Here is a 16,079-nt window from a genome sequence, read left to right on the forward strand (position 1 = left end):
TATCATTAAACATCACAAAACACAAGTTTTCTCTACAGACAAAATGACCTTTTTCATAAAGAACCATTCACAACATAAACCCTAAACTGAGACCATTCATTTAGTGCAATGCCCTACTCACTAAGTCCCGGACAGGACAGGTTGCCGAGAGCTATGCTTTCCCCTGATTTTCCCAGAGCTCGCACAACAGTCAAGGCATTTCACAGAGGCTGAAGTTCTGGACCTTTGGCCAAACCACGGCAAGGCCTGGCTTCGAGAACAAAGCGAAAGGGAAAAAGGAGCACTGCTCCTTCTCGAATCCATCTGACCTGGATGCTGAGGCTCTCCTAATTTCATGAGGATTAGTAAAAAGGACAGCAACATGGTCATTATGGTGGAACTTGTCCCAGTCTAAATGGATATTATACCTACAGGCTATCTTTATCAACTTCTAGCGGCAGCCAGGCTGCCCTCTCGTCTTCCTCTCTTTACTTTCACTTGAGGATTTTTTCCAAGTTCACCTTCCTCAGAAAGCCGTTCATGAAGAGAGTGGTTCAGTTGGGGGTATTTTTTTCAGAACAGTGCCAGAGAGATCTGGAACAACCAGGCAGCTCCGAGCCTGGCCTCTGCTGCACGCCTGTCCTTCCTGCTCCCACTGTCATACTGCCATTAACAGACAAGCACTTCTACAAGGTCATATCTCTATCTTTTATCAGCGCTATCAGAGAGAGTGATTGGCTTTTAATGACTGGATAATGTAAAGAAGTGCAGCTGATGTAGACAAACAAAGCTGCTATGTTCATTACTGGTTCAGTAGTATATTTTTTTCTAATGGAAGCCCTCCTGAGCATGCAAAACGTTGCTCCTAACAGCATCTCACTAAATTACAGCTCTCCTCACTCCGACTCTCACCTGGTCCATTCAGGGTCAGCGGGGCACTACCACTAGAATACACATGTTATTATATGTTGTAAAAGTTTCGTTTTTTACCTTTGTTCAAGCTGTTTGATGGTGGCAGCCATCTGATTTGTTTTTTCTTCCAAGCGGCTGTTTAATTCACTCTTCTGTTTCACTCCCATGTCTGAACTCTGGAAAAAGTAGCATAGTGGTTTTTTGTAAGCAGCAGTAAAACCAAAATAAACCACAATAAATCACGCGGCACGTGAAACGAGAGGGGCAGAAGCCAAAGAGGCAGGACAAGGTGCTCAGAAAGCAAATGCCAGTCAATATTGCAAGGACAAACATCTTGCCATGCAGGCGTGGGCTATGTCTGCACCCCACAATAGGGCAACACCGTCATCAGCGAAGCTTCCTGTATAATATGTGTTTATGCAGTACCTGCTAATATCATTCCACTGTTTTGCACTCAAGGATTGGCCCAAGGAGAGCAGAAGCAACTCTCTCCTGTTCTGAAGTTTATTTTAGGATTTCTTTCTGAGCATTTTGTGTTGCTCTTTGTTTTAAGACTCTGCTTTTGTCATCACACGGTAATGTATGTAATTACACCATCTGCCTCCAAATACTAGACTGTACTGGAACAGAAGCTATCGTGGCTCAGGTTTTGTAGCACAAAAACAGAAAAAATACTTTCCCCGGTAACACAGACATATTCCTGCATCATCATGAGTCCTTCTGCAGAGAAACTGTTTGCCTTTAGCCTCTGATACGTTCAGTTGTTCAAGTACTACAGCTTTCTTGCAGCAAGACAGAAGTGCACAATATGGCCAGTAACACCTCCACACCTAGCACCTTTTAAACAGACAGAGGGGGAAAAGAACAAGAGCAATCACCTTTATCTGGAATTCACTGCCTTTTATTAGCTTATTTCCCTACCTGCAGCTTGAAAGACAGCTCATGCTTTAGGGCCCTGAGATCATCCAGTTGCTGTCTGAGCGCCACCAGCGCATCTTGCTTCTCGCAAACATCCTTCTCCAGCATCTTCATGGCTAGCTCCATCTCCTGTCGCATCCCGATCTGCACCTCCAGCTCTTTCTCCACATCCTGGAACACACGGGTCAGTCAGCACCACCAGCCAGCTCTCCTCACCACCCGTGAGGTAACCACCCTTCACCGGTGCTCCTGCCAGCACAGTCAGCACCTAGAAGCACGCTGCATCGCCACAGTGTCGCAGTTACAGAAGTGACCCATCAAAGACAATTAAGGGCAACAAATCCATGTTTTCAGTCCAATATTAAAGCAACGTAAAGAGCATTACTGGCAGAGTCAGGAAGTACTATACAGGCCCATCTTCCCGATGGAGGAGACCAGCAAATAGCTGGCAGACTTTTATTTCCTAAAAACATCCTGCTCAGACATTTTTGTCCCTACCAGCTAAACACACTGTATTGAATAACAGTTCAGATAGCAGCAGTATCCTTATCTGCAGGGAGGATTTGTCAGACCCAAAAAATGGAAGTGCTCTGCTTGTTCTGAGAAACAGACCTCAAACTGACCCGTAGAGCCACCAAATTAACATTGCTTCTGAGAAGACTGGCTCGGATCAGACTGAAGCAGGTGGGCAAGAAAGAAATCCCCTGGCCAAACAGTTCCCAGAGTGATTGACTTGAAAAAGCCATTTCTAGTGAGCTCCAAGTTCACGCAGTCCTTACCAGCCGCAGCTGGGTCTCCTCCTTTAACTGTTTTCGTGCCTCAGTCAGCGCATGTCCGTCAGCAGTTCTGTCTTTAGTGACCTAAGTTAATGAAGACACCCAATTAGCCTGTCATGATATACTATCAACCCTCACACGTGCTGATTATGTGCTTTTCCCACCACTTCAAAAACAAATTCTGCAACTATCAGAGCTCAGAGCTCCGTTCAGTTAGTGCAGCTTCCACGTGAAATGTCCCTATCTCCCTGTTTCCCCAAGGCGCTCGGTGCACTTCTATGGATATGAAGTAAATTTTCAGAAGTTTCACAATATACTGAGTACGGTTACAAAACCCTAGAAAAAGATGTTACAGATTTTAAAGCTAAAACCAGATTCTGCCATAGTTACTAGCACTTTAAGTAAATCAACAAAAAAAACCCCACTGGCGATTCTGCCCCTTGATTTCCAAAAGAATAGCATTTCAGGCCAAAAAAAGCAGAACCCCTATGTCCAAATTTTTCTGCTACCCCCTCGGTAAATCATCCTTCCTCCTGTCCCTTCTGACACCTCCGCCCAGCAAGCCAGGAATGTGCTGAGTTAGCTCTCGGCCCCGTGCACGCTCACAGTTCAATTGGCCACGGCCAGGCAGGATTTACTGCAGCCAGGGTCCATCTGTTACCCCCTGCGGAGGACCCACCTGGAGTCACTCTTCTCTACTGCAGTTTTTGTGAGAGATATGTAAGGAAATAAAGTCTACTCCAAACACCCCTTTCTCGGTCAAATTTGGGCTGGGACTGCCCAAAAGGTTCAGCACTTGTTCACACACACCAACCTTACGATTGGACTCTAAGATGTAAGAACTTTCTTCTTTAACCCGTTCCATCTCTTCTTGCAGGGTAATAATCCTGTTGTTTGCAACTGCAAGCTGTGAAAAACACAGAACAACAGTAACATACCAAAAACATACCATTTTTTGGCCGTTTTTGCACCTCTCCAGACACATTTTCTGTACTTTTTTTTTTTTTACAGAGAGAGGAAAAAAAACCCAACACATTTTGAGTGGCAAAAGACAGCTTGGCCTCTAACATGGAGAAAGGCTACCTGAAAAAGCATCAGGTAGTGCCAGCGTGATGGATTTCCGTTATTAGCTAAAACGGACACTTCCCAACCTATTTCGGTTCCTGTGTTTCAGTAAAGTTATTGACTTTTTCAGGTCTCTGCCTCCCAGACTGCATAACACCTGGGTAGCACACCTCAACAGAAATCCTCGGTCCATTCCCCTTCCCTTGCCAAAGACAACAAAAGGAAAAATGTGAGCACATGGCAGCTAACTTTTGTTGACTTCTAGCAATTGAAATGTATAACCCGAGAAGGAATGCTTGCATGGGTTTGCTAAAGCTTCAGTCGTTTGGGTACACTGCTAGGTAGAGCATCTGAGCTCTGAGACGCTCAACGTTTGGGCGTGAGAAGCATGATGAGAACCTTGGTGGAGGAGGAAGATTTGGCTGGAAACGGAGGATCAGTAGAACGCACCACCCTTACGAGACAGGACGTCTGCCTCAGAGGAAGTCCCAATGAAGACATCACCACAAGCTAACAGATTACTGGGACTGTGCGGTCAAAGGCCAACATAACTTCAGAAAACTCATCCTGGCTTTGTAAATCATAACTTAGGGAAGCCTCGCACACAAGAACAGCTCAGTGACATTCCACAAGATCAGCAATGTCATTAAGTGACAAACCCAGATCGAAGTTACCCTGATAGAAGCGTGAGTCTTTGGCACAGCTCAAGCTAACCACACAGATTTATGTGACATGTGACGCAATTCATTAACTACACCCTGCAAGTAGCCCGGGTTGGCACAGCGCGTTCCAGTGTCGCTTAAATTCTTACTCCGAATAGCAGGCAGACTGCGCTAAAGATCCATGGAAGTGAACTACTGAAATCAAAAAATACTTCAGTCAACATTGCAACTGATCTCACAGGTACCGTGCCTAATGGGCACGGCACTCGTGCTCGGCAGGTAATAAATCGAAAGCCACTTAGAGTAGCGATGAGAGAGGCAGCCTCTACTGCAGACCACCTTTTTAAAATTAAAATATTTTAATTGAAAAAACATTTCTTACTCCTTAATCAGAAGAGTGGATACACTCATTTCCATCACTAAAGTTTCTCATCATTTGGAGTACAGGAATTAGAGTAAGTGTTCAATAACTAGACGCACACCACTCCTTTAATGAGGGTAAAGGGGCAAAAATGAATTTCTATTTCACATTTGTACTGCAAGAGCACTGAGACATCCCACTCAACATCATTCTGCTGAGCTAAGTGACATGCAGAGACACTGTAAAACCATTCAGATGAGAATTACTATCACCCATGTGTCAGGGAACTGACCCCAACAGATTTCATTACATTTATGCCATTACTAATGAACTGCAAGACCAATTTTAAAGCACAGGTTACACCTATGACTCACGTACCAACCATTTTTCATGCTCAGACTGAACAATTTTTTATCTATATTGATAATTTCTCCTTAACGTCTTGCAAACTGTGACAGGCTAGAGAAAAAGTTAATGAAACATTTCAATTACGATCTTTACACTGTAGGAAACTTCTGCACCTGTCAAAATAAACAGACATCTAAAAACTTCTTTGTCCTGTCTGGACATCTCATAACCTAGGTGAGCTGTATGCCATTCAAAATCATGCCCACCATACAATTTATTCTAAGACATCTTCCAAAAATTCAGAAAGCACTCAAAGACTTCAAAGGGGTCAAGTGTATTCAGCAGCTTTTAGTTTTTAACATAAACGCTCGGCTGTTTTTCCACCTCAACCTCAGTAGCAACAGCCCGTTTAACTCCCTGGCAGCTCCAGTTATTCCAGTTCCATTGCTAAACACTCATCGTTACGTAAACTGGAAATCTGAAAATATCTCCTCCCTTACCTTTTTAAACCCCAATTCCAAAAGGCCAAAACATCAGATGATTTTTCTATTACACTTACCTCCTCGGTCAGTTTAGTGTTGGATTTTTCTAAGGCATCCACCTTGGCCTGTAGGTTGTTTACTGTAGCACTGTTGAAAAGGGAAAAAACCCACAGTAATTCCTTCTTTTTAAAAAGCCATTTTTCTATACTATATAATAAAGACTAAACAAATCACCTCTCACCTTAAATGTCTATTGAGTTCTTCTACATAGTTCTTCTGGTCCAAAATAGCAGTTATCTGACCATCTCTGGAAAAAAAGAAAGTTTCATTCAGCTCAGCCATCTGGATTCAAAAAACTAAGAGACACTGTTAAAGGTCTAAGAGGCAATGTGGCCAGATAACCTGCATACCCAGTGGGTACCAACACCCTAGGTCTCAGGGAGTCTACGTGATGCCTGTGAAATAGCAACGCCCAGGTGCGGTCTATGCATTTATAATCAGTCACTGTCCCCTGACTTCTCAGAAGCTGCAACTCCTACCTTCACCTAGGTGACCTTCGGGCATTTTGTAACACAAACCAGAACGATTAAGGCAGACATTCAGAGTACAGCAGTATTTCAAAGAAAGAATAACCACCAGCTGGTTTTGCACTACATTTATATTGGACAAGAGTCAGCTCAACAAAACCCAGTCAAGGAAAATTGTCAACAAATGCTTGTTTTGCATGCACTTCCGGCAGGAAATCTGAACTGAAGAAAAGCATGTTCTAAAAATGAAACTATAGGTAAAGTAAGTGCAGCCAAAACACCTGATCCTGAGGGATAATTATTAAATATATAACCTGAAATTGAACTAGCAGGACTTCCTTAGAAGACAGAAGCACTCTTGAAGAACCTCAGAGAACCCCAACACCTGCTCCGTGCATCAGTGTGCCCACACGGTAGTCTTCAGCCACTTGCTCTGAAAGTTGCACAGCCCCATTTCTGTATGTTGGCACAAGTACTTGAGCCTAGTATTACAGTTATCTTTTCCAGCTGGAGAATTTTTTTTTGCCCCCTAAGGAAACCGCTATCCTGCTAGCCATACAACTGGTGAAGGCTACTAAGCTGCTTACCGAAAAGGCTTTAACGAGCAGCAGACGTAACTCAGCAGAGGGTCACTTCTCAAAATACTTCTATCTTCAATTGCCAGTTAAGGAAGAACACAGAATTTCTGGAAGACTTTCCTTTTTCCCTGCCCCCCCCCCCAGTATTTCCAATATCTTATTTATATATTATGATTTATCATAGAAGAGAAAATCCCTTCTAAGTAGGTTTTTCACTAAAACTGTAATGGCTTGCAGGGCAACCCGGAATACTTGAGTACCAGTTACCAAGAGACAAGAAGCAGGGCAATTGCGCATGTACCTACCCTTCACTGCCTTTCGTGCTGTTCCCATCTTTCAAATACATCGAGAAATCAATAACTCCAACCTAGAAAAGAAAAATTTGCATTGTACATGAAACCCTTTTTCTAAATCTAAACGCTGTCCGTAGTTGTGAAAGTTTAGAATCGTTCAGTTAGAACATCAGTACACGTTGTATTATAGCAAGGATGCATTATACCAGTAATCTATCCAAAAATTAATGAAAACATGGCATATTTCAAGCAAGAATATACCAGGGTAAGCAGCAAGTTGGCAAGCAAGTCTTAGGACATAAGAACAAACCATTACCATCACCCTATCTGTATATACGCTGCTTATGCAAGCCGGAACATAAGTGCTTACAGGCTCATTTTCTTTTGTTGAACAGCTACAATGACCTCATCACACAGCGTGAGTGAATTAACAGTTCTGTCCATTTCTCCCCTTGTTCTGGCTACGTCCTTCCCCATTTTTGCCTCCTTTTCATTTACCACATTTCACTCCCCAGTGACCTGCACGCAGACCATAGCAAAGTGTAACAGCAAAGAGAGAACCGAAATCCTGAGTCTCTGATCTCAGCGCCGCCAGCTAACTGAAGACCACAATCATAGTAACAAGCTTGTATTAGTCTTCCATTACTCAGAGTAACATGTATTTCACTTGATCTAAGTCCTCTACAATGGAAAATTCTTCCAATTTAATTGAGCAGAAAAAAAAACATTAACTGAATACTCAGTACCTGTGAGTCCAGGTCTTCTCCTTTCATGCAGAAGTTTGCATCGATGACATTCAAACCTACTAGGAGGCCAGCAATGATCGCACCTTCTTCTTCCATCATCAGTGCATTAGGCTCATAGAATTCACTGCAGGATGCACGGCAAGAGAAGACAAGCGTGACATCTTTAGAAGTCAACTAAAATCATGTCAGCTAGCATGGGATCCCTGCTAGTTCATATTACATCATAACGCAAGCTCAGCCTAACAAACCCAGGCAGCGGCACATAGTCCACACTGAAATGTTCTCCTACGTACTATCAGTGTACTCCTGGTCTGACTGAACAAATCTCTCTCAGCATAATAAGTCTTTGCCTCACCTAAAGACCCCGTAAGTAGAAAACCTGGTCCCTCAGCTGTTGAAAGGTCATGGAAAGTCAACATAATTCTCACACAATGGTACAGCACATGGAAAATTTAAGACTGGAGCTTATTGTTGGAGCTTTTTAAAGTAGCATACTTCTACTACTCTAATACCTACTTTATTAACACAAGGCACCGCAACATTTTCCAGTGGACAATACCAAGCTCTCCTTTCTAGTCCCAAGTTGGCTATGGAATTACATGGACAGCCAACAAAAACCTACTTGCTTGAGTGAAGAGGCACCAGCATATTTGTGAAATCCTACTGCTTTACACAGACATAGTAGCTCAAATCCATGGACTTTCAATTGAACTGCAAAATTATTGCTATATTAAGAATGGGAAGCAGAGACAGAAGTGAAATGACTTGTTCCAAGTCTGATAATAATGATGTGACAAGGTCAGAAACACACCCAGGGCCAAGATCTTGCAGACAGAATGCTGTATCACCGCTATAGAAATATGTCACCCGAACCACCTCTTTGGAATAAAAATTTGTTTTTATTCTAATGGGTATTTGAGACAAAGTGGAGAAATAACAGCTTCTGAATTAAAAACGAACAGTAAGCATTTCTAATGCCTCAGAGAAAGCTCTGTTTCACAGATATTACCATTTCTCCAAAATAAGTACACGCATACTTTACCATCTGGGTGTAGATCGTAAAGATCTTACCAGTGGGCAGAATTGAACCTAACCTGAGAGCGAGCTCAGCGCTCACCTGAGAAGATCCTTTCTGTTAATCAAGGCTTTCATGTACTCTGAAAGTTTCTTCTGCATTAGTGCCAGGCGAAGCCACGCTCTTCCTCTACCCACAGGTGTCCTACAAAGGCCAAAAACAAAGTAGTTACAGACACACTGCAATGCACTTTCCCAAACAGCTTCAATAACCCCATTCTACCTGAAGTTTCTGCATCTCAAAGACAGAGCTGGCACTGATAAAACAGGGAAATACAAAATATTTAAGTGCGAATAGTTACAGACAGGTTTATCTAAGCTGTCACTGCTTCTCTCAAAACTAATTATGTATTTTTTACTTTACTAAAAGTATTTCCCTGGCTTTACTCCTGCTGGATGCTAGTACATAGACAGAGATAAGCTGCTTCAGTGCATCACCTTCTAATTCAAAATCAGTTTTGCATACAACAGGTCAGAAGAACACATGCATACTTCAGCACAGATGCCCAAGCACCACTCCTTCAGGTAGGTGTTAAGTTGAGCGCAAATCCACAGAGACAACTGGAAGCACAAATTCAATACTGTTCTCTTCAACTATTTTGAACATCAACACGCTCGCAGGATGCACTGGGTTATAACCACAGCCCTTCCCTCTGTTTCTCCTGGCAACCTGAAGCACGCAGCTTTAAAAATACGATAACTGATATGCTGCATCACAGCTCTGGCTCATCTACCCTGGCGTGCTGGCCAGGAGCCAGCTCCAGATGCTCCCAAGGAAGGCATAAGTCCCCCGTGTCGAGGAATATACTGAATAGAAGGCAATTTCTTTTTCATCTCCAGCAGTCAGCCAGCTGCCTTGTACCAAACAGCACGTGGGGCACTTGATTTTCTAACCTCAAGCAGTACAAGCAGCAACTGCTTGTGAAAATCCTCTTCATTACTCCCCGTTCTTCACCTCACTAATACATGACATGACATTTCCCAAGGCTTAGGACGAACGCAAGGCTGAGGTTTATAAAATTATTCTAAAACTTTTCTTAAATTTTTATTTATTTAACGTTTTAATATTCTTTCAGAACGGGAAAGTGTAACAGGAGCTCTGGCACAACACTGTTGGCACCCCACGCTGGTCCTGTACGCTGTTCCACGAGTCCTGCACAGGTCTCCAGTGAAAGCCCTTGTCCATACATACATCGCTAAATACTAACCTGAAAGAAGCCGTTACTGAATCTATTCACCTCTTCTTTCAACAAAGAAGATTTAATCCTCAGCTCTGCTACTCATATAAAAGTTTCCTTATACCTTTTTTTCTATTCCCCAGGCTGAAAGCTCCTGACAGTTTCTTTTTAGCATGGAATAAGCAAACCTGAATGTGATGGCTGAAATGACTATGACATTTTTAAAAGCAATATATACTTAGCACAGTTTTTTTTCCTCCTTTCTAACATAAGCTACTATCTTCTCCTACTTTGGTGACTGAGCGTCCCTCACACAAACTTTACAAATTTACCTGATTTTATTTAGGAGAAAAATTACTTCTATCCGCTTCAAAACTATTTAACCTGTAATCACCTTCTGTCCCATTCCCTCCCTCTTCAGGAGAGTCAGTAAACACTGTTCCCACTCCCGAGACACATCGTCACTCATTTAGTGCTAGCAATAAATGCACTGCTGTCCATAACACCCCACACACTTAAATAATACATCCTATCCTCTCCTCCTGCAGTTCCTTGATTAACAATGAAAGAGAGCAATGATCCATTTTTACAGGCGTATTCCTGAAGATGATGATTGCCCTTCCTTCTCTCCTTCAGGAGCCTTCTTACAATAAAAAGCATATGTACTTATGCAGTAAAAGACAGTACTTACTTCAGCCCTGGGAGGTCCTTAACACTTGCTGTAATTTCTGCAGCTTCAGGAACAAGTTTCTCTACTAGTTCTAGAGGTCCCCAAAATGACTTATTTTGCCCAAGAAAAGTCTTTTTGGCTAGAAAAGAAAGAGATATCAAATGAGCCTGTCAGGCCCGTGCTGACTAAATATATTCTCAAACACGGTCAGAAGCGGGTGAACAGTAGACAGAAGTCACCAGAAAGATTTTTCTGGGACTGCTGCTGGGCAAGTAAAAATGATGAGGTTTTACGCCCGAGTGTGGCAATTACTGGTGTCATTCAAGTAAGGCAACAGAAGCTCAAGACAGATGCCAGAAAATATTCCACACATCCCCAATATGCCAAAACCACAGCCGGCGATAACCAGCAACTTGGGTTCACTGCCAGATGTCGAAATTTCTACTAGGATGCCGACACTGTCCGTAAGTGACACTTGATGTGCACGGTAATATTCTCTCACCGACCATCGCATTACGAGGACAAGGAGCACACCACTTTGAACCCGCTCCTTCTCCACAGCTGCCAGGGGCTTCTCCGTGCATCCTTTCCTCCCTCAGAAAAGCTTTCCTGTGACCCCTAGGTTCTAACACTAGAAACTGATTTTCTTCTTCCATAGTTCTTACTGCTACTTCACAGCAGCAGTGCAAAGGCCAAGAACTCTGGTAAATTCAAACTTGTGACGTGCAGCAGGGACACTGGCAAATGGATGAACAAAGCAGCTGAAGAATATGAGCGCTTCTCCCTTGCACAGTGTTACCTTAACCAACACAGGAATCACTTCTGCCGCGTGTAACGCTCCACCGACTCCTCAAGAAACGCTGCACGATGTACGTATGGGTGCTGAGATGAAAATCCTCTGCTTTTCATCTCAAGTTACTATCGCGCAAGGGCAGCACATCAAGAGAAGTAGTCTGGTACTTGCCAATTTTAGTGGTGACTTCGCATTATACAGTTAAGTATAGGCTCTGCTTACTGTTTTAGAAAGCAGCTTAGAAGACATTAGCTGCGCAAAGCCAAAATCATCAGTTTTGACAAAACTATTGAGAAAGGACCTCCGTGTTGCAGTTCCTCTTCAGCAAGAGGACTGTCGTGCCCCTGAAGCGTGAGGAAGCGCAGGAAAAAAAAGAGGAGTCACGAGCCTGCCGAGAAGCTAATTTTATCACCGATCTCTTACTTACGCTCTAGTCATCTGAAAAGCTGTTTTAAAAAAGGCAAGCACCTGCAACAACTGTAAACTTGCAGTGTTACACCTCCAGCGGATTTTTTCCCTTCCTGTGGCCTGTCATATCAACTGGGATCACAGCAGTGACCCTGCTCAGCCTCTCTTTAGTCTACTGTAGGTGATAAAACTAGATTTTTTTTTTTTTCTTTACAACAAGATTGCTCTTTCTCACTCCTATGCTATGACACCCAGCCCAGGAGGAACCCTCTCAAGCAAGGTTACCTTTCAAGCCGTGTTTAAGGCAATGTTCCATCACAACGAAGAACTGCTGAAGAGGTGCATAGTCGGAGTCCAGCGTCCTGCCCAGATTAAGCGCCGATTCTATCAACCCCTTGATACTCAGTTTCGCCATGTTCATCAGGTTCATGCGTTCATTAGCCATGAGATAATTAGGATCTATTAAGATAAGGAAGAGAAAAACCTGTTGAGTAACAACAGCTATTTTTAATGCAATAAGTTATCCAATCTCTCTTTTTGTCCCTCAGCTTTGAGGACATTTTTAGGGGCAGTGACAGTTTCACAAGAGGCACTATCTTCAGGCCTTTTGTCGAGAAAAATCAAAATTAACTAGCATTTTACAGCCGGAGCCACGATGAGACAGGAATAGGTGATATAGCACATTAAGGGAGCCTCAATACTCCAAATAACTACAGAAGCTGTGAATTTTCAAGGAAGAAAAGTTTCAAGACAGCCGTTAGTATTGTACATTACATCCTGACAATGTGTTAGTGAATGTTACGGCCGTCACTTGCTCCAACTCAAATCCCCAGCTATGCCCGGCAACTGCAAACCCGGTAAGAACTCTCCACTTGTGATCTGTTCTTCCATCTGAAGATAACCACGAATCCATGTAGCTAACAGTCACCGTTACTAAGAATACAGACTCCGAAGAAAAGTTAGATGTGATATTACACAGGATTGTAAAAAGTAATTTTTGTACATGTAATTAAAAAAACCTTCTGTATATTTTCTTCTGTGTACTTCTGCTTAAAACTAATGAACACCACCTCCAACAGCATCCATTACGCTTGGCTTTTAAGAGTATATGAACACCACTACAGCATTTGCTTCTACCACAGACAACTACTGTCACAAAGTTGTGCTTTGCTTCAGTTCCATGATGCAAAATCCACTCAGCGCAAGCTTACCTGGTAAAAAAAACCCCATCAAGCCCCTCCCTCGGTACTTCTGGTAGCACAACTCCACCTACAGCATAACCATGCTCCTGACCAAGACAGATAAAACAGCAGAAATCTCCAGTAGGTTTGAAATCTGCGGCAATTTTTACACGTACCCTCAAAAAGAGTATGGTGCTGTGGTAAAACAAACAAACAGACTTTTTTTCCTTAGTTTAAGTACATTTTGAAGTTCAGTTTGCTGAACAGATCTAAACGTTATAAGACTTGACTTAAACCATGTTAATAATCACAGCTTTCTCTTCTTCCCTATCAGGGTAGCAGCAAGACACAGGAAGATAGAGAGACCTCCTCTCCTCTCTGATCAAGCCGTTTCCCCGCTGGCCAAGGTCCCGCAGCGGCATGCCCCACGCAACACAGCACTGCCTCAGCACAGAGCGGCCCTGCACCCCCTGATCCCATCAGTAGCAAGGCACGCATCCAAAGGGATTCCAGTCAGGTGGCAAACCAATTGCTGACGCAAAACTAACGAAACTGAACAAGGCAACTACATGGGAAATGTTCCTTTGGCTACGGTTATTAGCTAAGTCGCCTGGACAGGGTGCTGGGCCGTCTTGTCTAGACTGTGCTCTTCCTAGAAAGGTTGGACTAGATGATCCCTGAGGTCCCTTCCGACCTGGGATTCTGTGTGATTTCAATTATGGTAGGGTCCATGGACACGGCTCAGAATTAGGGTCCTGCTCCACAGGAAGCCATGCTCATTCCTTGAGAGTGTCAAGAGCTGATGCCTCACACAGACCTATACTGAAGCCAAGGGTACCAGTATGCTTTTTGAGGTAAGGCGCATGGTTTTCCACGTGCCTGAGAGATCTGCGACTGCTGCGAGTCAACTGGGTCAATACTACCTCAATTAAAGAAAAACCCACTAACAAACAAGAATAGTAGAGGGGTGTATGAAGCGTGTTCAAGACAACTAGAATCTTACAACACTTTTAAGAGCTAGTGAACACCTGAGCTGATGAAAGCACTTGAGGAAAAGGAAAAAGCAGACCTATGCTTTCAGTTGCAGTCTCAAGAACTGAAAAATATTTTCATGACATGAACTAATTAAAGGTTTCTTCTTCATTAGTCTGCTGTAAACAACCGTGCTCTGCATATGCAGCTTATCTAACAATCTCATCTTGCAAACCAATTAACTGTTATATAGTATGAAACTGGATACAATCCGAAACATTTATTCCAAAAATTAAACCCTAATACATTATAGCATTGTTATTTGTGCTGGAACATATAAACATTTAAAACTGAGTCTAAAAGAGCAGGGTAAGGAAGCAAATATGACTTTTATATACTAAGACTATCCAGACAGCTTTAAGTCAACCCAGACACTTTCTGCTTTGACAGACTGACCCTAATGTGCAATTGAGATTCTCTGTCTGAGTCAATACCTCCTCCAACTTTCTCTTTCTGGCTCTAACTGGAAAAACTCTACCTGTTTTACTACACACGCCATGTTGTAAACCTTAAAAAGTAAAATCTTGGCCCTTAAACTTCGCCTTTCAGTGCAATTTGGATTTCAGTTGAAGTAATCTTAAATCCTCAAGACACTTTTACTATTTAAAGATTGTTGCTTCTGCAGAATAGACATGTTTTCTAACCAGCAACCTTGCACGTGGGATATAAGTGGTCATGACTGGACTGGACTGGCATCCCACTAGAATGACAGGTTAAAATACTCAGCTCATCTGTTTCCTTAAAACACTGAACCTCCCAAGTTTCTAAAGAGGTAAAACTGTGCCCACAATCATTCACATGTGAACAGCATGAAAAGCGCAGGGTTCCTGAGAAGCTTCCATGAAAGTATTTTCAAAAGCATCCACAAACCTCAGGAATCTTGTACTTTGTTTAAAAGATTAAATATGTACCTAGGAACCTCAAAGTCAAGGAAGAATTCAATGCAATACTGGGTCTCTGAGGCTTAAGCTGTGACTGTGGTCTAAGTACTTCTGGTGACAATGTATTTTATCGTTCCTTATACTGAATTACCCTAAAAGAATTACAAAGGAACTAAAATAAAGCTAGAACTTTGATCAAATGCAGGGATTCATGAAACACTGTTTATGTGAACAAATCTGCTCAAAGTAATGCCAATTAATCAGTATTTCAGCAAGGTTCTCCATGTCCTGAATCCATCTTAAATAAAAAATCCTAACTTAAAAGCAACCTAAAATTTTGAAAGGCTGCTTCTGTGTATGGAAGAGAAACGGCATCTTGCAAACGGTTCATACTGTATTCAGGTTATCTGAGATACATTAATGGTAAAACACTTGCTTTCAAAATAAACAAGCCAGCTGTCTAACAGCGCACTCAGTTTCAGTTAAGCAAATTCACATTAGGAAAGACATTAGTTCCAGCTGCTCAGACTGTGAAATCATGAACACATGTATAATTTCAAATAAATGTGGAAAGCAAATCCTTAGACAAATTAAGGACTTTGATCATTTTAACTGTCATCTCCTTCGCCTCTGCTCTGCCACACCGCACGGTGCAGAAGGTGAGAAAACTCCTCTGAGCCGAAGCGCTCTCTCCACAAATTATCAACAGAGTGTCTAAAAGCAGCAATACAATGCGCATTTTTCTTGGAATAATTCATTTGCTTCTCTCCTGGCAGCCTCAGGCCCTGGGCCGGCCTCCCTAAAATTCCGCTGCAGCATCGCCAAAGCCCTTATATCCAGGGAGGATCCTACACGAGCAACAGAGAAGGCAACTCTTGCCGCAAGTCGCAGGGGACCCAAGCAATTGCCATCCTTAGGGTCAAAGCTGCAGAGGGGTACAGGGAGCCGCAGGCCACCTGCCCCAGCGTGCTGCCTGCTGCCCCAGTTCAGATGGGCGTCAGCGGGTCCGTGCTAACAGACTAGCTTATGGTCACGGGGCCCAGGACATGGTACGCGCCCCTTTCCCCCACCCAGGTTGTAAGGGCAGCTGCCTCCAGCTGGTCGGCATGCAGCAGCGAGCTGGGGGACAGCGCAGCATCTGCCGCCGGAGCTATTTGCTTCTTGTGCATCATCCAGTCACAATGAACAAATAAGCTAAATCAAACCAAGGCTATT

General features: G+C 43.0%; 1 protein-coding gene across 8 annotated transcripts in view; it reads right to left on the reverse strand.

Annotated features, from left to right (window-relative positions):
* The window catches only part of RUFY3 (RUN and FYVE domain containing 3), a 51,805-nt gene that overhangs the window by 11,448 nt on the left and 24,278 nt on the right, over positions 1 to 16,079 (reverse strand). For all 8 annotated transcript variants that reach the window (XR_012660137.1, XM_075089991.1, XM_075089990.1 and 5 more), the window contains exons 2-12: positions 12,056 to 12,229; positions 10,591 to 10,708; positions 8,765 to 8,866; positions 7,648 to 7,771; positions 6,914 to 6,975; positions 5,745 to 5,810; positions 5,581 to 5,650; positions 3,400 to 3,492; positions 2,589 to 2,669; positions 1,813 to 1,980; positions 970 to 1,067 (exon numbers count right to left, since the gene is read on the reverse strand). Coding sequence is in view for 7 of the 8 variants with exons in the window: in XM_075089991.1 (XP_074946092.1) it covers positions 970 to 1,067; positions 1,813 to 1,980; positions 2,589 to 2,669; positions 3,400 to 3,492; positions 5,581 to 5,650; positions 5,745 to 5,810; positions 6,914 to 6,975; positions 7,648 to 7,771; positions 8,765 to 8,866; positions 10,591 to 10,708; positions 12,056 to 12,229 (1,156 nt within the window). In the remaining variant the exon portion in view is untranslated. The remainder of the gene's footprint in view (positions 1 to 969; positions 1,068 to 1,812; positions 1,981 to 2,588; positions 2,670 to 3,399; positions 3,493 to 5,580; positions 5,651 to 5,744; positions 5,811 to 6,913; positions 6,976 to 7,647; positions 7,772 to 8,764; positions 8,867 to 10,590; positions 10,709 to 12,055; positions 12,230 to 16,079) is intronic.

The sequence above is a fragment of the Phalacrocorax aristotelis genome, chromosome 4 (assembly GCF_949628215.1).
Source record: "Phalacrocorax aristotelis chromosome 4, bGulAri2.1, whole genome shotgun sequence".
In the NCBI taxonomy this organism is placed as follows: Eukaryota; Metazoa; Chordata; class Aves; order Suliformes; family Phalacrocoracidae; genus Phalacrocorax; species Phalacrocorax aristotelis.